This window comes from Halyomorpha halys, unplaced genomic scaffold (genome assembly GCF_000696795.3).
Source record: "Halyomorpha halys isolate HHAL.00 unplaced genomic scaffold, Hhal_1.1 Scaffold966.1, whole genome shotgun sequence".
NCBI classification, from domain to species: domain Eukaryota; kingdom Metazoa; phylum Arthropoda; class Insecta; order Hemiptera; family Pentatomidae; genus Halyomorpha; species Halyomorpha halys.
In genome coordinates this window covers 157524-182151 of record NW_027114821.1, presented here as the reverse complement: position 1 = coordinate 182151, position 24628 = coordinate 157524, and the positions used below count along the sequence as shown (strand labels likewise).

The 24628-nt window shown below is 35.0% G+C and overlaps 2 protein-coding genes across 6 annotated transcripts in view; one reads left to right on the top strand and one right to left on the bottom strand.

Moving 5' to 3' along the window:
• LOC106687467 (uncharacterized) overlaps window positions 1-14098 on the bottom strand; it is a 75052-nt gene extending 60954 nt beyond the window's left edge. For 3 of the 5 annotated variants that reach the window (XM_067051934.1, XM_067051937.1, XM_067051938.1), the window contains exons 1-4: window positions 13916-14098; window positions 9408-9472; window positions 4827-5017; window positions 2530-2656 (exon numbers count right to left, since the gene is read on the bottom strand). In XM_067051934.1, coding sequence (XP_066908035.1) covers window positions 2530-2656; window positions 4827-4977 — 278 coding nt within the window. In that variant the 5' untranslated portion in view covers window positions 4978-5017; window positions 9408-9472; window positions 13916-14098. The remainder of the gene's footprint in view (window positions 1-2529; window positions 2657-4826; window positions 5018-9407; window positions 9473-13915) is intronic. The other 2 variants (XM_067051936.1, XM_067051935.1) reach the window with 2 other exon arrangements.
• Window positions 14099-23847: 9749 nt separating this feature from the next.
• Window positions 23848-24318, top strand: LOC136796891 (uncharacterized). Its single transcript, XM_067051933.1, has one exon. It carries the CDS (start codon window positions 23848-23850, stop codon window positions 24316-24318), a length of 471 nt encoding a protein of 156 aa, XP_066908034.1.
• Window positions 24319-24628: the final 310 nt, after the last annotated feature.

The window sequence follows — 24628 nt, the reverse complement described above, 5'->3', positions numbered from 1 at the left end:
ATGATCCCTTTATACTATCAACAGACGCTTCGGGTGTAGCATTAGGAGCGGTACTTTCTCAGATGAGGGAAGGTTATGAGAGACCAGTGGCGTATGCCAGCCGTCAACTTAATAATGCCGAGCATAACTACTCTGCTACTGAAAGAGAGTTACTGGCAGTAGTATGGGCCACCGCTCAATTCAGGTGCTATTTACTGGGAAGGAAATTCACTCTAGTAACGGATCATGCAGCCCTGAAATGGATGATACATTTGAGAGATCCTTCTGCTCGGCTGGCGCGGAGGACGCTACGGCTAATGGAGTATAATTACGACGTTGTTCATAGGCCTGGAGTACGTCACCAAAATGCCGATGGCCTCAGTAGAGGAGTGGGTACAATAAATTCGAAGTTTCTCGACGAAAGATCTTTCGTGAAGGAGCAAGAAGAAGATGTTTGGTGCCGCAATATTATCAGAAAATACCCGGAAAAAGTTTTGAAAGGTAACCAAGGTTTATGGTATTGGGTGGACGATACGTCTAATACTGATACATTGAAGATAATGGTTCCAGTTTCATTACGACTTTTTATTATTAAGGAAAATCACGATTCCTTGTGGGCGTGTCACCCAGGGGAGATTCGCACGAATTCAGGATAGATTCTACTGGCCCGGCTTACGAAATGATGTAGCAACATATGTTCGAAAGTGCCAATCTTGTAACACGAGAAAGAGCCCAAGAGGCTTGCTGGTTCCACTGGGCCCACCGTTAGAAGGGACCTACCCCTTCGAGCTAGTATCACTAGATATAGCAGGTCCATTTGGTCCAAGCACAAATGGAAACCAGTATCTCTTAACATTTATTGATAATTTCACGAGATATGCAGAGGCAGTGCCGTTAAAGCAACAAGCGGCAAATGAAGTAGCAGAAGCATTTGTCAAGCATATTGTTTTGAGGCATGGAGCCCCCAAGAAAGTTCTAACTGACAGAGGAACGAGTTTCATGTCGGAATTATTTAAGGAGACATGTAGAATATTAGGGATAAACAAGGTCCAGACTACGGCCTACCATCCGGCTGGAAATGGAATGGTGGAACGTTTCCATCGGACGCTGTGGGACTCTCTGGCGCACCTAGTGCGTAAGGATGCAGCCGATTGGGATCAATGGGTTCCCTTTGCTCTGGCAGCCTACAGAGCAACACCTCATTCTTCAACAGAGTATTCACCCTATTATTTATTGTATGGTCGTGCCTTTGAGATTCCGTTTCCATTTAATTTGTCTCAAAATACATTCCCAGGGCAGATGAATGATTATATTTCAGCACTAAAAATTAGGCTGTCTGAAGTTCACCAAAGAGCCAACGAATCAGCAGAAAAGGCTGTGACTTGACATCGATAACAATGTTCATGACCCAAACTGGTGCCCCGAGTCCGAAGATGAAGGTAGGGAAAATGTTAGGTCACCATATCAGTTACGAAGTAGAGTAAGGAGTAATATAATCTGCTCCACAAAGCAATAGTATCTAAATTCCAATCTCACATATCCACAAAAGTGATATTTAATGTAATGTACTAAAGTAGTTTTAAGATGTGAATGCAAAGAACTGCATTTTTGTTGTTTATCACGGATTGTGTTTATCACGGATACATTGCAAAGAGAGAGAAAGAGAGAGGATGAAGATAATGTAGTGTCAACTTATACCAGCCAGGCAGATCCGGGAGATTGGACAAGACATACATGGAAGGAGTGGAGTAGTGAGGGAACTACGGGTTAGTGGAAGAATAAGGAGAATAAAGTGAAGTTTCATGTAACTCCACTTTTCAAAAAAGGGGAGCATATGTAATAGACGAATTGTGAGAGAATTGGTGATGGCGGCGCATGCGCGGGAGGTATCGGGCAGGGAGGGAGAGAAAAATCATATGGTCGTCGTCGTTTGTTTTTGTGAGGAATGGACATTGATGTAAAGCTAGTGTATTTTTTGGTTTTCTCTGTGAGCTGAGTTATGTTTAAAAACTGTGGATTGAGCAGTGACCTTTCTCTCTCTTTGCCACGACCAGCTGAGTGCAAGTATTAAACCTTGGGACATAGATATCAATCGTATGTATTTTAATTGTAGGTTAGGTTATAAGTTAGTAATAAGTACATAGATATAATTAGGATAAGTTAGAATAGGGCCTTTAGTAGTTAAGATTGTTGTTTTAATTTTACAATTAGGTTAAGTAAATCTGTATTGGAACAAACATAAAAAATAAACACATGTTTCTTATAGTGGATATGTGAGTTAAAAAATTATTAATTAACCTTGTAATTTGAGAACATTACAATTAGAATGCATCACTTGTTTTATTCCAATATTTACACTAACTGGATTAGGGAGGTTATCAGGTACTCAGTGTTGCTACAGAGAATATTAAGGAAGTAACTAGGAGGCTAAATATGACAAAATTAATAATTATTGGGTATGAAAACAAGATTATATTTAAAATGAAATGTAATATTTTACGTACATTCACATGATAAATTACAAAATGATTTTAAATGTAAAATACCAACCTGACCATTGTTGTAGCTTTTTGAAGGGCTGGAGCAAATGAGTCCGTAAAAGGAAGTGATTTCCGTTTACTATACTGAATAACATCATTAGCCAGATAAAAAAGTAACAGACGATGTTCTGTTTTCACTGTAAAAATGATAGAATAAAAAGACAAAACGTCATTTATGTATCATGACGTAAGAAACAGACAGGTCCCGATGTATACAATAAGAGATTAACCTGGTTCTTGGAAAAGAATAAACTTACAGATCTTGATTAAATGCATCACTTGTTTTATTACAATATTTACACTGATTAAATGCATCACTTGTTTTAATACAATATTTACACTAACTGGATTAGGGATGTTATCAGCACTAAGCAGTTAAACCACAATTTAGAAATTACTGATCTACAGAAGAACAGGTTGCTTATATTACTCAAGAAATTGAAGGTGGTTTCCAAAATCAGGAACATACCCATGCTATTTTAATAGGTATGTAAAAACTTTAGACCGATTTTGGACAAAGGGCCTGGTCCACAAAATGGCAATCATGGGAATAAAAGTTAAAGGCACAAACATGGATTCACAATTTCCTGACGTAAAAATCATGAGTACACTCTAAAGAAATGTACAACAGAGTCAAACATATTAAAAATGGAATTCCTCATGGTTCTATCTACAACTGAAGTTCTACGGGCCTCACAAATGCCTGGGGGGAGGTTGTGAATGAGTTTTCTATTATTTCATTCTTGAAAAAGTCTGGGTGGGACCGGGACTCGATCTGACAACCTTTGGGTTGGTAGACTGGTGCGTTGCCACGCTGCTACCGCTGCCCCTATATGAGGATCTAACCTGGCTCAAATTGAGGAGCAAATCATAAGACTCTAAAATCCCTTTATACAGGATATATCAGGCTGAAGTTAGAGTATGGAATAACAAGTTGAGGAGTTGCAGTAAACTCCAATTTCCAAAAAGTCTCTGTTGTTCAAAATCAGGGACTAACGATAATAACTTGAGATCCACTCCAATAAATAAAATGAAGTCCATAACAAGCCTACTCAGACTGGAGGATAGAAGGGATATAAAAATGCTCAATTTAAACATAAAATCAAAATGTATTCCTAACCACTCACTAAAGGATTGTGTAAGTCAAAGGATACAGAATCACATAAAATGACAAAGCTTCCTCCACAAAACACATTCTATAAATAAAAGCTGAACTTCAGCTTCAGTTAGAAGAAATCCAGCACGAAATAAAGGAGGCAGTAGATGACTCCCAGTGTGGGTATGTCCTGGCAGATTCTTTAACACTACAGAAAGCAACTGCCACGGGTTCAACTCAACAAACTATAGAACTGAGTAAGAATCATTAATGGAAGCAACTAGGATTCTAATAGACCTAAAAAGCCCTCAGAAATCAAAAATTGTATTTCTAACCGATGTTGCTTTGATTCTTAAGAGCCTAAGTCCTAGGAGAAAACGGGGATGACATTGCATACCACTGAGTTGAAACACCTCGCCACTATCTATGAACAAGTTGCACTGTGCTGTAGTGGATCACTGGGCACTGTAAAATAACTGGGAATGAACTAACTGATAAACTTTTGAAGGAGGGCTCCAACTACCCTAAATCCCCACAATTTCTAGACTGGAGGAAGCTAAAACTATTAAAAAAGCAGTGGTACAGCAGAAATGGAAAAATCAACATCAACTTCAAACCCAAGGATCTATACTACTTAGTTTCAAGGAATGAACAAATTTGATTTTATGGCTTAGAACTGGATATAATGGGATTAACTCACACCTCTACAAAAAAATTAAAATTGGTCCAACTCCTCTATGTAAATGTGGAAGAGGCGAGCAGAAAATCTAACACATTCTCCAAACATGTATACTCAAGGACAACAGCAGCAAAGATGGTTTGAACTGACTGACTAGGTAACCAAGCTGTTCTGTGACCCTGGAGGATTTCATCACTGTACCACAGACTTTATTCTAACTTGACCATTCAAATGGGGAGAATGAAGAAGAAACCAGTGATGATTTCAATTCAAACTAGGGTGGTAAGTGAAAGTTGTGAGATGGGGACACAATCCCAGATTTTTTAAAATTATAATATTCTCTTCATAAAAAATATAACACTAACTATGCCAGGACTAATTTTTAAATACTAATTTAATTTAATTGAAATAATTATCATATTTTGATCCAATAAAAGGTCTTGTATTAGAGATAACTAATTACCATGATGTAAAGACTACATATAAATAATATAACACTATGAACACATAGTATCATATTATAACACTATACCTCTCTTTAGAACATTCAACCAAGTAGATACAATTTTTCCATGATGTTCTTGATGTGATAAACACCAAGACGACAAGTTTGCAATACTGTCATGAGTGTCCTTTAAGTATAATAATTTCTGTTCAAATAAAGCCTCGTTGAAAGAGCCCATATCTTAGAACACCATAAAGAGTTAACAATATATAGGAAATCTGAAACAAGCAGCACATTCTATTTAAATTGGTATATAAAAATACACGATTAATACGACAAAAATTAATAACCAATTTTCACCAATCATAACCAATACATTTTTAACGTTTGTCTCAATATTTTGCTTATTGTATTGTCAATGCTTATTATTTTTCAAGAATTTTGTGATTTTTGAGTAATTGAGGAAGGGATTTCAAGCATTGATTCAACTTTTATTTCTGTATCATGCCTGTAGTTAAATGGTCATAAAGACCTTGCATATATATTTGTCCTTAAAGGAGTTAATTATAAGAAAATAAACAACAGAGATGTCTTTGCCATTAAATTAAAGCATGTAAAATTACTTTATATGCTAATTTACAATAGAGGAATGAAACTCTATAAACTTTTGCGCCAATACCATGTTGTCTGTAGTAAATTGAAATTCTCGACTTTTCAGGAATTCATTTGAAAATTCCAAATTTTTTCTAAAACTTCCTGACAACTGCTACTTTTTTATACCTTACATATACAGGATGTCTACAACAGTCGGTCAGTCAAATTACCTGACTTTCCCCCCCTTATATAAAAATCCTTACCCATCCTCAAATAGGGAAGTTAAAAAAAAATAAAGAATGTGAAAAGCAAACAAAATATTATTATAAAGAAGATGGTTGGGGGTGCAGTCAAAATGAAACAAAAAATAGTTAACAACTAATTATTTGCCAATGTTTCACTCCACTTTGTAGAGCTTCGTCAGGGCTAAAAAGATACAAAAACAACTAAGAATATTTTGACATTGTATAATAATAAGATACAAAAGATTTTTTTTTTGTATCTTATTATCCAACAATGTCAAATATTTTTAATAGTTTTTGTACCTTTTTAGCTCAGATGAAGCTCTACAAAGTGGGGCGAAACATTGAAAATTAATAACTGTTAACTACTGTTTGTTTCCTTTTGAATGTACCCCCAACCTCTTCTTCATAATTTGAAAAATACGGTCAATCATTTACATATATTAAAAAAAAAGTTTATTTACAATATTTATTAATTGATTGACTATCAAGAAGGCTAGTTACAAATTTTATCTGTGAAATATAATATACTTATGTCTTTAAAAACATTTAGGAAAATAGTATACCTGTATCTTAAAAAAGTAATATAACATAGTTAATAAAAAATTATTAATAAAATGCCAACTGGGAAAACAAAACTTTTAAAAGTACAGTTTTGACAAACATTTACTCACTTAATATAAAGGATGTACTACTATACATTTCCACCCTCCCAAAAATGAAAAACTGGGATTTTTACCATATTTTCACTGGGTTAGATCAGTATTATATGTTCTATCTTTGAAGGTGCTCTTAATTTTCTGAGCACTAGTTCTTCTCCAGCACACCTGACTTTTTGAACTAAATTCAATTACACCAGAACTTTTAACTTCAAGCCTTTTTGAATCACAATAAAGAATAAGCCACTAAAAAACAATTACAATAGAACTTCCAACTTTAAGACCTTCTTTAACACCACCATAGTTAAAAAAATTAAAACCACCATTGCTCTATTGGACCAGATTATTGCACAAAAACCATACATTATACAAAAAATTAGTATGAACATGAATAATAAGTAATTTCTCTTCTTTTGTTTAATATTGAAATACTTTTTGTGTAAAATACTGACTTTGTAAGTCATAATTCAAACAAAACCTGTGAGTTATAGTGGTTATTTGATTATTTCTCATATTTTCTGGATAAAAATTTATTTTATAAATATTTATAAGTGCTACCATTGGGTAGTTTCTCTACAACCCTGTATCATACAATAATAATCTAGCATCATATTTACTATATGTATTTTTATGTAAATGTCGTAATAGTAAATGTCAATAAGTAAATTTTAAAAAAAAATTTATATTTTTTATTTTTATCTTCTTTCCTATTTACTTTTTTAAGCAGTGTTATATATATATTGTAATATGCTCTTTTTGAGTAAATAGTATATTTTGATGTATAAAGGGTTTTTAATATGTTTTATTTTATGTATCATTTTAATATTCATTTGTTTTGTTTATCCAAAAAGCAAGCTAACCAAGTTTCATTGTTTGTAATAACTTCGTGATTCGTGAATCAAGGCCATGTTGAGCAGATTCAAATATCATAAAAAACTATTTTAACTCATCCCCTCATAATTGAAAATACAGTAAATTAAAGGAAAAATAGAAATCAAGAAATAGTGCTAAAGAATAATATTCAGAAAGTAAATCATTTGGAAAAATCCCTAACTGTTGTACGAAAATTGATGTTTACATGTAACCTCAAGGCAGGTTTGGTTTTTGGAGGAGAATCATTCGTGTCTGGGGCGCCGAAGAGAAATGATGTCTTCAGGATGAGGAGGTCCTCATCAATTTCTGTCAAGAGGAAGCCATTTTGGACACAAGGACAAGAACAATAGAAACAAAGAAGATTGTGAACTTGGTTAGTTTGGTTATAAATAAATTTAAATCAAATTGTAACAGAGATATTAATTTAATTAAGTTAATAATAAAAGTGTTTGTATTCTGATTGCCTAGCAACAATACGCCCTGAGATTAAGAGTCTTTTTATATTATTAAATTAGAATAAAATTTATTATCCATTTAGTATTTAAAGTTCTTAATTTGAACCCAAGTTATCTTTCATATTTGAAAAAAGGTTTAAAAACGATTAAAATTCTTTTAATTTTATTTTTAATATTTTTTAACTTATTACAATATATATATATATATATATATATATATTTTCAAACCTAGTAATTTAAATTGGAGAAGTTTGTCGGGGGGTGCGGTCAGCAAAGAACAACATAAATAAACAAAACCATATTTATTTATTTTATGCCAAATAAAATAAATAAATAAATATTGTGGCATAAAATAAATATGGTTTTGTTTATTTAGGCATAAAATAAATAAATATGGTTTTGTTTATTTATGTTGCTCTTTGCTGACCCCCCCCCCCGACAAACTTCTCCAATCACTAATCTACGGTCAACCATCTACACCTCACTAGTAATTTAAAATTCTAATCTATCCTTTGAATCTCCTGATGAATCATACCTTGTTATTATCCTCCTCTCAGACTCCAGTTTCTTTTCTCTCAAATCATGATCTCATCCAAATTTCCTATAATATTCCAATTTCTAAACAAATCTGGCAGAACAACGACTCCCTAACACCTGATAAACTTAATATTTATCTTGATTCACTATCCCAATCCCTCAAACCTATATATTCTTCTTCCTCCACCAATGAAATGGTAGAATGCCTTTCCACTAACCTCAGTACTTTCCAAAATTACCATGCACCCCAAGAGACCTCTACTTTCAAATGTTCCTCGGCCCCCTGGATCAATTCAGAAATCAGAGAGATGATGAAAAGAAGGAATGCAGCCAGAAGACTTTTAGGCTTTTTAAATTTTTCCATACTTCTTATCACAAGCTCCTGATCTTAAGTCTCAATGGAAAATTATTAAAAACCTATCTATAGTGAATTCCAAATCATATACTTATTATTCAGTTTCTCTGGACAAAAAGTTCTTTTTCATGGATATTTCTCCTGAAGACCTACTCTCCTCTGTCCTAAAATCCAGAACCAATAACTATGGTCCTTACCAAATCCCTGTTAAAATAATTAAACAATGCTTTCCTGATATCTTTCCTATTTTTTTGCAAATTTAAAAATTTAATTAAAATTAAAAAACCTTACAAATCGAAGATTAAAAATAAAGATATTGTGGTAGTAAACAGAAGTTAATAAATACTGGGTCAAAATCTAAACCATGGAGATTATGATAGTAAGCTGATGAAATATAATATGAAAATATACAGTAAACATTTATATAATCACACATTGATAGCTGATTTTTATTTTATAAATACTAAAAAAAAAAATGAGTAAAAAATGATCTTAAGATCTAAAATGGTGCATAATAGGCCTATTGGAGACCACTATACAAAAAAAAAAAGTGAGGGATGGGTCTCACCATCATGTTAAGCTCAAATTAGGTAACAATATCCGTAATCAATCAATAATCAACATGTTTTATGTAAACTACCATTCATTCATTAAAATTTGGAATGTAATACTAAATCAACTAGGCAAAAGGTAAAAAATAAAACCCTAACAAAAGAATTTTCAATTCCACAACAAAAATTAAATATTTTATTCGGCCATAAAATAAATATATAATATACAATGCTCTGACATTAAAATTCTATAATTGAAATTAATGTGCAATTACAACAAATAATTTTAATGATTATGAATCTATTAATCACAATAAACTTTTTTTTTTATTCTTTTTCTTCCCATGAAATGACAGAACATATTCAACAAAAATAAATATAATAAAATGAAAATTAACTTACAGCTACATTATTTTTCAAGATACGGATGAAATTATGCCCATGTGTAAATCAAATCCGATATGTTTCTGGAAAGACAAAATATTATTTATAAACTATTACATAATAAATAAGAAAAAGAAAAGTTAAGACAAATGATATTTTGTTTAGAAAATGCAAGTGTTATTACTAATAATCAAGCCTATCTGATAAAAAGATTCAATAGGCATAAAATATCAAAGAATTATTGATTACATAGAACCTACCAATTATTTTTTATGTATTAAGAAAATGGAACTGAAGTACAGAGGGTTTTTGAATAACTTTCAATGATAAGCCCGCATTAAAGTAAACATAATAAATATCAACCAAAATCATTGAGGAAAAACCATTTTGATTGGCATTTATTAATTAAAGATGAATCCCACCAAAAAAAACAAACAACCAAAATAAAGTTTTTAACAATAAACTAACTTAGTTTCAGTGAAAGAAAAAAAAACCGTTGGTGGTAACTTGTGAAAGTGTTTTTAATTTTATTTTTGTTTTTTTAGTTTGAAATAAAACTCAATATTTTCTATACAACAAATGAACTTTATTTGATCAAATATCTTCTATTCTGTACAATGACATTTTTCCAACTTTCTGGTACCTTCATGATCCTGCACTCACTGAACATCATGGTCCTTATCAGCAAAAAATTCAACCAAGTGCAATTTGAGATCATCGTTATTTTACTGAAATGTTAACCATTTATAAATTTTTGTAAACTTCAAACTAAATGATAATCCAATGGTGCAAGGTTGGAGCTATACGGGGGATGTGACATCACGTCCCAACCAAGCTCGATTAATTTTGCACACGTTGCTAAAGATATGTGAAGTCTCATACTGTCATGGTGAAACATTATTCCTTTGCGATTTGGCAACTGGAAATTTTCTTTAATTGCTTCCTCCAATATCATAAACTATTAGCAGTAAACATGAGTTAATCATTTAGATGGTTGGAAGTAGCTCAAAACACATAACCCCTTTGAAGTCCCACTTTATTGACAGCATAATATTTTTCAGATGTAATTCAACTTTAAATATGATTTGGGCTTGTTCACCATGCTTGAACCATGATTTTATATTAACGTTACCGTAGAAGATCTATTTTCCATCACCAGTGATAATTCATCTCAAAAAAGAGTCTAAACATCACGTTTGAAATGTGTATCACAAATATTGATTTGTTGTGTTGGAGGAATTATGTTTGATTTATCAGGAACCCAAATACTGGGCTTCTTAACAGGTTCAACAAGTCTTATATGATTTTCAATTGTTTTGTATGATAGATTTAACTGTTTTGCTATCATTTGCAAAATTATGTTACTAGTTTAAGTATGGCTTACATTTTTTCATTGCCAACTTCAGAAGATTGACCAAAACATCTTTCACTGAAGAATCTCCAGCCTGAAATTATTTAAACCAATTCTGACACATGTAGTCTGTTAAACAATCAACACCATAAATTTGACATATCTCTTTCTGATTCTTAGCCACTTTCTCATATTTATGAAAATATAATCAATGAAAGAATAACAAACCTTAAAAGAAAAAAATTATAACGTTGACAAAGAATAATGAAACTGACATAACACTGTCTACTGGTGCAAACCAAAATTACTTTCTTGCCTATCCTATGGTTTTACAATTTTCTTTTACTTCACAAATATAGTGCAGGAATGTGAAATTTAAAAGCAATAACTGTTTTTTTATTTTTAAACAGCTATTCCAGTATGGCTCGAAAATAAATTTTAAACACTTATTTTATTGGTATACTTTACTTTTCCAAATGTGAGTATCATCTTTGAAATCAGTTAGTTTATTTAAAAGTTATGACTTGTAAATTGTCATAAAATACTATTCTCTCTTCAAGTGGTAATTTATGTAATTAATTCACCCTTCAGTATTTATAATCTTTATTATCCAAGGTAATAATAAAACAGCACCACATCCCTCATAAGGAGACTTGATTCATACTGTTTGCTTACAGATAATGCTAGTCGAGGAGGGGAAAGGTTAGTCAGCTGTTACCACAACTCTTTCTCTTTCTCCGATTTTTAAAAAAGACCTTCACCTTCACCATCTCCCTTACAGCAAAATTGAAAATAGGTACTTCCTTTTTGCAAATTTGTAGTCAATTATTTAATTTTTAATTACAAAAATTTAAATACAGAATCTCGCAGACAGCTAGTAATCTTGAAAATACATACAAGCAAAACTGGTATATAAAAAAGCAATTGCAACAAGTATAAGGGGCTTCGTTATGGGGAATGGTGGAAAGAGAACATCACTCTCTCCAATACTTAGAAAACCTAAAAAGTTGAGAAATCTAAAATTTGAGAGACTATTTGAAACTAGGAAATTGTGATAAAACATTGTACTTAAAGAAATTATTATACTAGAAATAACTTATAAACGCTATTTGATAAAATAGAAAATTAACGTTTGAGGTTAAGTTTCAAAACATGTTCAGGGGGAGAGCATGGTTTAGGGAAATTTTTTGTAGAGAAATTTAAAATTTCACCACACATATTTTTGAAGCAACTTCCCTGACTAGTGACTAATGGATAGTTATTTAAAGCAGTTTAATGTATTAATTTCTGCAACTGCAGCAAATGATGATAATACAGTATTCAGTGGCGAGAAACAAATGCTTCCCATTGCCTTTTGGAATACTAAAGCATTTGTTTGTTTTCAGGGTTTCTTTTGCTGGTATCCTCAGTTTACAATTACCACTCACTAAAAATACTGATATATTCTTTAAGTTATAACATCTCATCTTTGTAATTCCTTTTCATGTTTTCAACGCAAACCTTTGATGCAAACTCTCAATAAAAACTTTCAATTCATAGAATAAAGTGCTAGAGGTTTCTACTAACAATGAAATATGTACTACAATTAGAGTGTTATCAATTGATATAAAACGTTGAAACGTGAAAAAGTTGATACAAAACTATATTAGAAGTGGACAAATCTAAAATTTTTAAATAACAACGCGATTTCCCTAAAATCAGTAACAGTATTTAAATCAATGTTGCTATCATCATGGGAGTGGTCTCATTTGATTTAAAAAGATAAAAAATGGTACATTACTCCACTAATTTTGTAAATATATAGGAAAACTAGTGCTGAGCACCAATTAAACAGACTTTTTGAGAATTATAAACTTAATTTAATATTTTCTGGGTATCTTTCTTATTTTTCTAGTTTGTGATATCTTAAAATGAGCATTTATTATGTTTTTTATCTGGAATAATAGATATTCAATAAGAAATGGTTATTTTAATAACTGTCTCACAGAGAAACCTATTTTCCAAATTATTGACAACACTATCTATAATTGGAAATACCTTTTAATTTTTGTTTACAACACTTTTAATCATTTTAGAATATAAAAGCAGTAGTTGATTTAGAATTTTAAAATAATGAGTGGTACTAGTATCTGACACGGGGTATTTATAACTGGGGAATTTGGTAGTCAATAATTAGAAAACAGATCTCCCAAATATTGTAAATCACTATTCTAGCTACTGATGCCTATTCAATAGTTTAAGGTACCAGATTATATCATTATTATCTAAAACTGTATAGAGATATGCTGCTAAAAACAATTTCTTACACACCACATTGAACTGAGAAATGTAAGTCCAGAAATAGATTTGGGCAGAAGAAATTAAGAAAAAATAATTTTCCCAATGTGGGATCAGGTGAGGTCATGTAAACACAATTCAAGAAGAAAAATAACTAAGAAGAATGAAGAAGTAAATATGAAAAGGGATACAGCTTTATTACGACCACAGAAAAAACTTTTTCCCTGTCAATTAATGAATTTTACATATTAATAACTAGGGCAAATGGAATCCTATGGTTTATTGTCATAAACACAAACTTATGATTTGTTTATTGGATATATCTCGGTGAATGTAAATAATGGATAGTTGATCGATATTAAAATGTACTCAAGTGCCTGCCAAAAAATTAAATTTTAAAAATCTGAGATCATCTAGGCCTTTAAAATATAATAACACTTAGTAGCTAGTCAACAGAACATCTACATTAATTTCTGAATTTTAGAGAGAAAAAAAAGTAAAGTAGGAAAATTGGTAGTCATTTAACATTTCATACAAACCCTAGCTTGATCAAAACATGGTTTAATTGGCCTAAGATAACAAGTAAAAACAATTTAATTAAAGACAATATGAAAAAAAATATGAAGTAAAACTTGTAGCTAGGGTATGATTTATAACCAAAAACAGAAATGACAAAATGATCAATTGCTCCTTAGAAAATAAACTGTTACAGCAAAGACAATACACCTTCCAATGATAAAGATATAAACTAATGAGTTATTCAAAATCCAATAACATATAACAATCCTTAATAGATAGCAGAGAACAGGCAGTAAATTAATATGGTGAATAAATAGTGAAAATGGGTAAAATAATAATAGTTTTCAGCCGATATTAGAAGCAGAATCAGAAAACTTACGTTTCGAAGTTATTTCATTTTCACAAAAACAACTGTAAACATTTTACACCATTTCGAGAATGTAATAATTTAAACTATTTTTTTCTCCTTTTTTTCTAAATGATTGACAGCACTTACTTTCCATCACATAAAACATACAATTTCAAAATCTACTAAACACTGTTAACAGATTGCAACCTACGCTTGGTTACAATCTTAAACAGAAACAAGGAAGTATATCACCAATTTCACAGTTCAAACACTATTAAATTCTTAATGCACAGTACCAGTTATTATAATGTTTTTATAAGTGTTTGGAGAAATTGAATAAAAATTGTTTAAACAGGTAGTGAAATGAGGAAAAGGGTAGTGTTTTTTTTTATTTTCAAATGGCACTGTACTGAAATGATTTAAAAATCTCAGAAAGTCCATACTACATGCTCCCTAATTACAGATATGAGATGGTAGGTAGAAAAGACGGTGAAGACTTCAGATTCACTGTGTCAGCAGGATCAGGCTTTGGCAAGTATAAAAATAATTAAGTGCAATCACTAATACTTTACTTTTTCCCCTTCTCAGTGGGAAATCCAGTGCTGCCGAATCTGCCGACCAAAAAATACCCGCTCAGCGCCTTGAAAATACCCGTTATAACCAACAAATACCTGCCACTTTGCTCACTCTTCGAGAATCGGTAACGACGTTGTAACTGCTACTGTTTGTCTGTAATGTCGTACTGGTGTTGGCGAGATCGTTGACAGTACAAGCAATGTCAGTAGACAGAAAGTCACGTTTAACTGTCACATTAATTGTAAATGGTGATCTACAATGGTAATAGGCTTGATGGTGAACTGTCACAACATATCAACAACCTTACCAAATGCTATGACGATAGGAGGGAAAATATTGTTCTAATATATTTCTCCAAAAACCTAAAATTGTATCAGCCCCAAGCCACAAAAATAATCCGACCGAAAGATGAGTTTGAAACGAAAATTAAATTTTCAGTATCTAAAAAACTTATACAAGCAACGGACCCACAATAGAGCATTAAAAACTCTAGATGATAAGAATCGCACACAAGTACCTCCTGAAGTTGGGAATTTAGCCAGTTTTCCTAAATTACAGAAAAATCAATCTCAACATAACCAGCAACAACCTTCAGTCTCAACCGTCTCAGATCATCATCGTCAGGAATACAGAAGACCGCAACCATACTCTGTAGTCACAAGAAACCAGCAATCTCGACGTCAGACGCCTCAGGCCTCCCATTCTTATCCCCAGACCTCTCATTCTCAAACTCCTCGTTCGCTTGTTCCTTCCCATAATCTTCCTTTAAAGGTAAAATTACCCCCAGGAACATCCACATCGAGCTCCTTCTCATCCTACTCTGCAAGTAAACAACCCACCCCAATTACCTGTTAAAATAGATCCTGTACCCTATACCTCACGACGGGTTCACCCAACACCCACTGCTCCGACTCATACAAACTACCCAGCCCCTGAGTCACAGCCTCATCCACATCTCAACTACAATCCAACCGATATAACCTCAATCCTGTCATTCTTCCTGTTGGATCTCCAAAATACCATAAAACCGCTAATCACCCTCCTCACTAGAATCCTGACCGAAATTCCTTTCAATTTTCCACGATGAGCGCAAAGCCCCTAGTTATCCTTTTGTGGAACGCTAATGGACTACATAACCACCGTGACGAACTCGATATATTTCTCCACAACAAGCACATAGATATTGGCCGGTTGACAGAAACTCACTTTACTCAACTGTCACATTTCTACATCTTGTGACTTCATTACTTACAGATCAGACCACCCAGACAACACTTCACACACCGGGTCTTGCATCCTTATTCATAAATCCCTACCCCATTCCCTCATTCCTTCCACTCCAACTGACGCTATCCAAGCAACCTCTGTAATAATTTCAACTCGTCCTTTCCACTTAACATTATCAGCTGTATACTGTCCCCCTGGTAATTCCATTTCCTACAATCACCTTGACTCTTTATTCCGATCCTTCGGATCGCGCTTCATTGCTGGAGGAGACTATAATGCCAAACATCAACGATTGGGATGTCGTACATCCAATACCCGTGGTAATATCCTTTCCAGAGTCACTACCTCCAATAGTTATTCTATCCTCACGCCCATGAGCCTTACTTATTGGTCTACATCTCTCAAGAAACGACCAGATATCCTAGACATATTTATCACCTCCCAAATTTCCTGTTCCCGGACCATCATCGAATCTATAGATGACCTTTCCTCAGACCACAGTCCAGTTATCCTTTCCTTACATTCGAGCTTCGTTCCTAAGCCCTCTCCTCCCTCATTGATTAAAGGACGAGTTGACTGGGACAAATTTCGTAATGATTTGGAAAACAAACTTGACTTAAAAACTCCACTTAAAACTAAACATGACACTGACGAAACAATAAAAAACTTCACAGACTCTATAAGAATTTGCATACACGACAACACGACGACCAATAAAATTATTAATACTATGCGTACTAACTTGCCACAGCACATTCGCTTCTTATTAAAGGAAAAACGCAGAGCAAGAGCGAAGTGGCACAGGACTAGATACCCCACAGATAAAACATATTATACTACATTAACAAAAAAACTCAAAACAGAACTTAAAAAATTTAAAATACAAAATTTAACTAACTTAACTCAAAACCTCATGATTACTGACAAATCCTTATGGACGGCCACTAAGAAGCTCATTAACTTCAAACATTTTAATCACCCTCTTCTTACTGAATCAAAAACATGGACTAAATCGGACGATGAAAAAACTCAGGTATTCGGTCAGCACCTTTCAAAAACATTTGACCCACACCATGACATTCTTAATCCAACCCACATCGAATACATTGAAGAAGAATTAAACATTCCACTCCAAATGACCCTTCCTCCTAAAGCATTTCATCCTTCAGAAATATCCAACATCATTCAGAATTTACCTACCCGCAAAGCTCCAAGTTATGACCTAATTACATCCCATATTCTAAAAAATCTTCCTCGAAAATCCGTTCTATTCCTCACCTACATCTACAATGCCAGTGGTATCTATTGGACCTCAAAATAAGAAATATTTCGTCAAAAAATGTGCTAAGTGTTGGTCGGAGGCTTACTTGACTGCTCACTTAATTTGTCGGGGTTGTCTAGTCTTAGGCGGTTCTCCAACCTGATATTCACATTACAGAAGGCCCTCGACAAGGCGTATTCAATAGTAAGTTAGGAACGACCGTGCCAGAGGATGAGCCCTGGGCACTGACGCAGGTAAAGGAGGTCTAGGTAAGAGAGAGTCTGAGGTAGAGTAACAGTTCTAGTTGCCGAGATGAAGCGGACGGACTAGAAATGTCAAGATAGGAGCCAGCTTACTAGTTTCCGAGATGAAGCGGATGGACTAGAACTGTCAAGATAGGAGCCAGCTTACTAGTAGCAGAGATGAAGCGGATGGACCAGTAAGCTGATAAGGCTAGGTGCAGCTCTAGTTGCAGAGATGAAGCGGACGGACCAGTAAGCTGATAAGGCTAGGTGCAGCTCTAGTTGCCGAGATGAAGCGGACGGACTAGAGCCGGGGAGAGACAGGATCAACTACACTGGTTGCCGAGATGAAGCGGACGGACCAGTGTAATCGTTAAGGATCAGGTTACAATCTTAGTTGCCGAGATGAAGCGGACGGACTAAGATTGCTGGAGAGAAGGAGAGGAAATAGGCCATCATCTTAGGTATGCGTACATTAAAATAACTCTTGTGAGAGTCGATTGGCAATGAACTTCTCTATCTCAAGTAGAGTGTTCGTACACCACCAGTGCTAGGACTAGGCCTTGGAAGGAAGTGGATCTTAGATCAAATTGGGGATTTAGAGCCCCTTTATTTATAGGCTTAGTACATGCGGCTGTGACCGAGAAGCGGTCGGTACATGTCTGCTTGAGATAGTTTCGTGCATTGTTTTGGTTTCGTTTATTAATCATTCTATTGACATTTTAAGTGTTAGCTATAGACATTATTAATATATAAAAATGGCAATGTGTATTTACAAAATAAAGTAATATGTAAGTTTGAGAGCTTAGGTGAGGCTCGAGGTCCAGCGCTCTGGTGAGTTGTGGTCTAACCGCTTGCTCCCTCTCGCTACAAATTAATCAATTTTCTTCTCATAAATTTTTATTCCTTAATACTCTTTAATCCTAAAGGTAAATATTTCTAGCTCCTATTCTATGACCTATTGTTTATAATACAAAAACTTACCTTTTCTTTATTTTCTCAATGGTCTGTGCATAGTGCAATCTTTGTTGTTCAGAGAGACGAGAAAACTCCGGGAATCTAGTAGGTAGTATGTTGGAGAGTTCCTCGCCCGATTTACTCGCATCACGGAGAAATTAAGGGAGACAATGAGCGTGGAGGTAGTGCAGGGAAGGGTGGAATTCCTTGATATGATTTTGAAGAAACAGTTGGCCAAGGAGACTGGAAAGAGAGAGGACCTGATCAGAGAGTGCACATTCATAGAATGTGCGCAGGATATGATCGACGCCAGCGCTCGGTAGGAGGAATCCCGAATGGAGGTAAAGGGACCGGGATGGACAAACGGGATAACATATGACCGCTCTAGGAACACCTCCACTCCCCATTACTTTTACTTTTACTCAAAAAAATCTCCACCTCTCCCTCTACGCTACATGGCCCACTCAGGGTGACTTATTGGTAATGACACCTGAAGTGTACCCTTTTATCCTCATGCAGCTTCTCCAATGCTTCCCGACATAGGATGGTGTGCGAACTCCCTGTATCAATCAGGCGCCTCACTCCATCCACTCGGATGATAGACAGACTGCTGCGGTCACTATTCATGCTATAGTTCCCTGGTATGCGGTTGGTGCTCTGCCATTAGCTTCTGCGCGCTTTCCACGAACGATCGATCTTGTGGCCTACTCTCTCTCTCCTAATAGTAGTGAGAATATGGGCGAGCTGGTGCACTTCCGTGAGTCGCCAATCAGAAGACAGTATTTTGGTCACGTGACCTATCGCGGGAGATTTGAATTCAAATATTCGGCTCGACCCACCCTTAACCACTCACGTGGTCCGTCACGTGACCAGTCACGTGATCATTAGCCAGCCAATCGAAGGCTAGTATTTGGTCACGTGACCCCATGGTGGGGGGATTTAAGTTCAAATTTAGTTCAACATAACCTTAACCACTCACGTGATCAGTATGCCAAGCCCTCTTTTAAGTCACGTGACTGCCACCAGGGGCTGAGTGTGCCAAACCACCATTTTGTTTTTTATGCTTTAAGTCACGTGACTGCCACCATCAGGTATCCACTTTTATACTACAATCAGTGGGTGAGTGTGCCCGACCGCCATTTTGTTTTTATACTGTTTGAGAGGCTTACTGGTTTTGGAAGATGCTGAGTCTACCCGGACGCCATTTGGTTTTTTGATCGTCGCCAATTTTATTATGAGGGTCTCGCGACCTGTTTCATTTAGTTCAGCGCCATATTGATCACGTGACTTATGGGTTTGGAAGAGGCTGAGTGTACCCAGCAACCATTTTGTTTTTTTATGGCAACCATTTCATTAGGAGGGTCTAGCGACCATTTTCTTTTTGTTCAGCGCCATATCGGCAGAGGATGAGTGTGCCCGGCCGCTATTTTGTTTTTTGATCGCGACCATTTCATTAGGAGGGTCTCGCAACCATTTTCTTTTCGTTCAGCGCCATATTGACAGGGGCTGAGTGTGCCCGGCCGCCATTTGTTTTTAATGCTGTTTGAGATATATACGGTTTTTGGCAGAGGCTGAGTGTACCCGGCTGCCATTTTGTTTTAGATAGCAACCATTTTATGATGAGGGTCTCGCGACCTTTTTCTTTTTCCTTCAGCGCCATATTGATCACGTGACTTATGGGTTTGGCAGAGGCTGAGTGTACCCAGCCTCCATTTTCTTTTTTGATTGTCATCATTTTATTATGAGGGTCTCGCGGCCGTTTTCTTTTCGTTCAGCGCCATATCACACCTTACGAGTTTAGTGGCGTGCACCCAGCCACCATTTTGTCGTTGTTTTTTTTAACGCCACCAGTTTATTAAGAGGGTCTGGTGATCCTCTTCTTTTCGTTCATCGCGTTATTGTTTTTTATCGGCGCCATTTTATTACGAGGGTCTCGCGGTCTTCTTCTTTTCGTTAGCCGTCATTTTATTATGAGGGTCTAGCGATCCTATTCTTTTCGTTAGCCGCCATTTTTGTTTTCAAGTGTGTCGCGGTACTTTTCTTTTCGTTCGTTACCATTTTATTATGATTCTCGCCATACACAAACTTAGAGATAAATAGATCTGTTACTAAGTAGGACTTTTTAATCTCTCTTATCTTTTAATAATTTCGACTTTGACCCTTATTCCCTCTGTTTTTAATCTTTTAGTGTAAAAAATGTGAATAATTTGAACTGGTTAAACCTAAAATATAAACACTGATATGTAGACCTTTATCTTCTAATCTCTTCGATAAATGTAAACAAGGGACTTTGAATTTGTATAATCCTTAAAACATAAACAAACTGAGAGATAAATAGATCTGTTACCATGTAGGACTTTTTAATCTCTCTTATCTTTTAATACTTTCTCTTTTAGTTTCCTCAGTAGATATCAACAAAGCATCATTTAATTTCCTAAGGATTGCATTTTGAACAGGCAATACCTAAAACATAAACACCGATATTGGTCTCGATTATCATCTTTATCAATTAAATCTTTCTGTCGAAGTGAAGAAACTTTGAACCACTAATAAATTACTTATAGGAGTAGGATAAGTGACGTTATTATTATCAGCTAAGTGTGTTGGGAGGAATATTCTGAAGGAGTTGCCATAGTTCTTTAATGTAGCGACCAATGCAACTCCAAACTTCGTTTTTATATGCTTCAACTCTCCGATGATGTATGGCCATCCAATTTCTATATTACGCGGAAAGTATAAAAGGAGAGCCGGAAGAGCTATTCTTGTCATTTTCCATCTTGTGCTAGGTAAAGCAACACTTATTTCTGCATGGGGCGCCACAATAGGGTTGACATATTTTATCTTAGCCAGAGTTATACTAGAGTTCCCAAACATTTAATTAGAGAAAATGCTAACTTTCTAATACTCTTTAGACAAGATGAATTAAATTTGAGGCGAATTTACGATGATCATGTCAACTCAGACATGTCATTTCAAACGTTTAGAAAAGTCTGTCAGTGGTGCTGGAAAGATGACAGGTACGGATTTTTAGTGCTAGATAAAGATAGACAGATTAATGACGGAAGGTACCGAAAGGGATTCGAAGCCTACATAATACCATGACGAGTTGTCATAGGATTATTCTTTAGTTAGACATGGAAGAGTCAACAAGTGCTCAATTAACGCGTGAAATAATTGGGACGAGGAAGGCGATTCAACAAAAGTGTAATTTATTAAAGAGAAATCGAGAAGAAACTGATGAATATTTGAAATTGAAGTATCAGCCTTTATTAATTTCAATGGAAAGATTAGTGAATAAGCACGGAATTGTTGAACACATCCCCTCCAGTGTTCATTGTAAAATTCAAAGGAGGAAGAAGAAACTCCACATATTCCTTTGAAAATTTCTAAATGTTCTATAAAACAATTATCACCACAAGATAAGACGCCAAAACCGTGTCCTTTGAAGATATTTAATCGACATCTTGAAGAAGTCTGGGAAGATTCGTCATTTCTGAAGTCGGATGAGCAGGATGATCAGCCAAAAACCCCACTACAGGAGGTGAGAGAAGCAGTTCAAACTTCTCAAGGTGAAGAAATGTTGCAAAAATATTTGAAAGAAGTTGGAAATATATCCTCCAAGTATGTAATAAAACTTGTGAACAATGACGTTAAGGATTTGGATACGGTCGTAAGTTTACCATCGGTGATACGGTGATTTCAATAAATGAAGATGTTCTCACTGTAGGTGAAGATACCTATCATGGTACGCTAGGACTCTTTGAATTGTTATTTACAAAAAATCCCAATCTATCTCTGGTCAACAAAAGTGACTATGACAATTATACACAAATTTTGATGCAGACAAATGCACATTTTGAGGGACACAGTCCTACTGGAAGTATGATACAACTTAAAACATATCCAAAGTACAATAAAGTTATTTCAAATTTGTTTAAAATAAAAAAAGGTACTGGTGTTGTCGATCCAAACGTACTTGTTAAGCGACTAAGAGACTTAATTGGCTCTAAAAAAGGAAAGAGTGAAATTCGACGAATTGAAGAACAACTTAGAGAAGGAGGTATAATAGTGTAGTAGAGTCAAATAGATTTGCAGTACGTCATGGGATCCATTAAGGAACAGATCGTACAGGAATTGCACAAACCAGCAAGAAGAGTTTTTAAAAGATCAGTGCTTCTCAAAGGGATTGATGATTTATGGCAAGCAGATTTGGTTGAAATGATTCCTTATGCTGGTTCAAATAAAGGTTACAAGTATTTGGTCACTGTAATAGATTGTATTTCTAAATATGCATGGGTAGTGCCAATAAAGAATAAAATTGCATCTGCTGTGTGTCACGGTTTTGAAAAAAATATTTTCAGAGAGAAAGCCGCAAAATCTACAAACAGACAATGAGAAAGAGTTTTATAATAAAGTGTTTCAAAACCTCATGCATTATTCAACTTTTAGTAATCTAAAGGCATCAATAATAGAGAGATTCAATCGCACACTAAAGTCAGCAATGTGGAAACAATTTAGTTTACAAGGAAACTAAAATTGGCTCTCAATACTGCAGATATTGGTGGACAAATATAATAAAACAAAATACAGCACTATCAAGATGGCCCCGGCATCCGTACACGGAATTAAAATTGAAACAAATCTACTACAAGATATTTATTCAAAGAAAATCAGTCCAAAAAATGCTGTCAAGTTCAGAGTTGGAGATTATGTAAGAATATCGAAGTATAAAGCACAGTTTGTTAAAGATTATCAACCGTTATGGTCTACAGAAATATCTACTGTAGCTGAAGTGCGGAAAACCGTATCTGTCACATATCAACTCAAAGATGATCGAGGCGAAGCGATTGCCGGCGGATTCTATCAAGAAGAATTGCAGCTTGTAAAACATCCAGATTGTTACCTTGTTCAAAGGGTTGTTAAACGGAAAAGTAATAAAGCTCTGGTACAGTGGCTAGGTTTCGATAGTTCTCATAATTCATGGGTTGGTATCAAACATTTAAATATATAACGCTTGTCACCTCTACATATGTATCAGTAGAACATGAGACGCACTACAGATAAGAAGAAAAAGAAGAGAGTCATACCAACACCTAAGAAAATCGGCGGAAACACCCCACAGTTGGGACCAAAAGCTAAGCAGATATTATCGACTCTTCCACGTCGAAGACTGAACAATTTCGACTTGCTAAGATTAGCGAAACTTCATAAACTACGCCGTTTTAGAGGCGTGTTTATGGTCGATGAATTTCCTAGTAATCCGTGGAAAACTGAATGTGGCATCTTCAATTTGGACACCAGTGATGGTAGAGGTTCACACTGGGTTTGTTACAAGAAAAGAGGAGAATACGTTCTGTTCTTTGATAGTAGCGGAGAAAAACCACCTACTGACTTCGTCCGCTATATGAAAGGTTGTCGGATTTCAGCGAATAGAAGAATATTTCAAAAAGTTGAATCAAGCAATTGCGGCTAGCTTTGTTCACTATACCTGCTAGATCTTATATAAAGGGAACTAACCTACAGAAATTTTCATTTAATCACTATACATCAATGGGGTTGGACTTTAAAAAAGTATATAAAGGCACAGCTGCAGAGAGGAAAAGTATCATTCCAGTGAAAGCCGTAGAAGAGTGCAGATCGTTGACTGTGAGTAATATCAGATTTCTTCAAACTGCAGGATATTACGTTTTGCCATCAACATGGAAATATTAAATTTGGAAGAAACGGCAACGTTTGACAATTCAGTTGAAGGGATTGAATTTCATTCTCATCATCCCTATTCATGCACGAATCTTCAGCCAGGAGATGAAATACGTATTAGTCTGCAACATCAAGATTTATATACTCTACCTAGTCAAAGTCTGTTATACGTTGAAGGAAGATTTCTAAAGAAGGGTCCTTCAGCAGTTCCCACGATATCAAAATTAACTAACAATATGTTTGCATTCTTGTTCGATGAAATACGATACGAACTGAGTGGAGTTGAAATTGATCACGAGAAAAATCCTGAAATTACTTCAACACGGAAAAATTTGGTTTCGATCAAGGGAGGTTCCCAGTTTTTAGATAACTGGGGATGGTGCTATCCACAAAATGATACGCTAAATGTAACATCAGCTGAGGTGTGCTTCAACCTATGTGTTCCTTTGTCATCTTTGCTTGGATTCTAATGAAGATAATAATAAAGATTGTAATGAACGTGAAGCTAGAACTAGTGTTCGTTAGAAGCAGGCATGATGAAAACTGCTACATAACCAACCGATCATCATCATCATCATCAGGAACTGAACCGGTAGAAAAATGTAAAATAGAACTAGAGAAGCTATGCTGGAAGCTGCCCTATATTACAGTAAACGAACATCAGAGACTGGCCTTGATGCGACATCTTAAATCAGAAAAGATATTTTCAATGGGTTTTAGAACCTGGGAACTTTACGATTATCCTTTACTGCCAGCAAGTCAGAGACAAATCTGGCCAAT

Excerpts from the sequence above, each read along its gene's own strand:
- LOC136796891 (XM_067051933.1), top strand. The coding sequence starts at position 23,848 with ATGGAAATATTAAATTTGGAAGAAACGGCAACGTTTGACAATTCAGTT.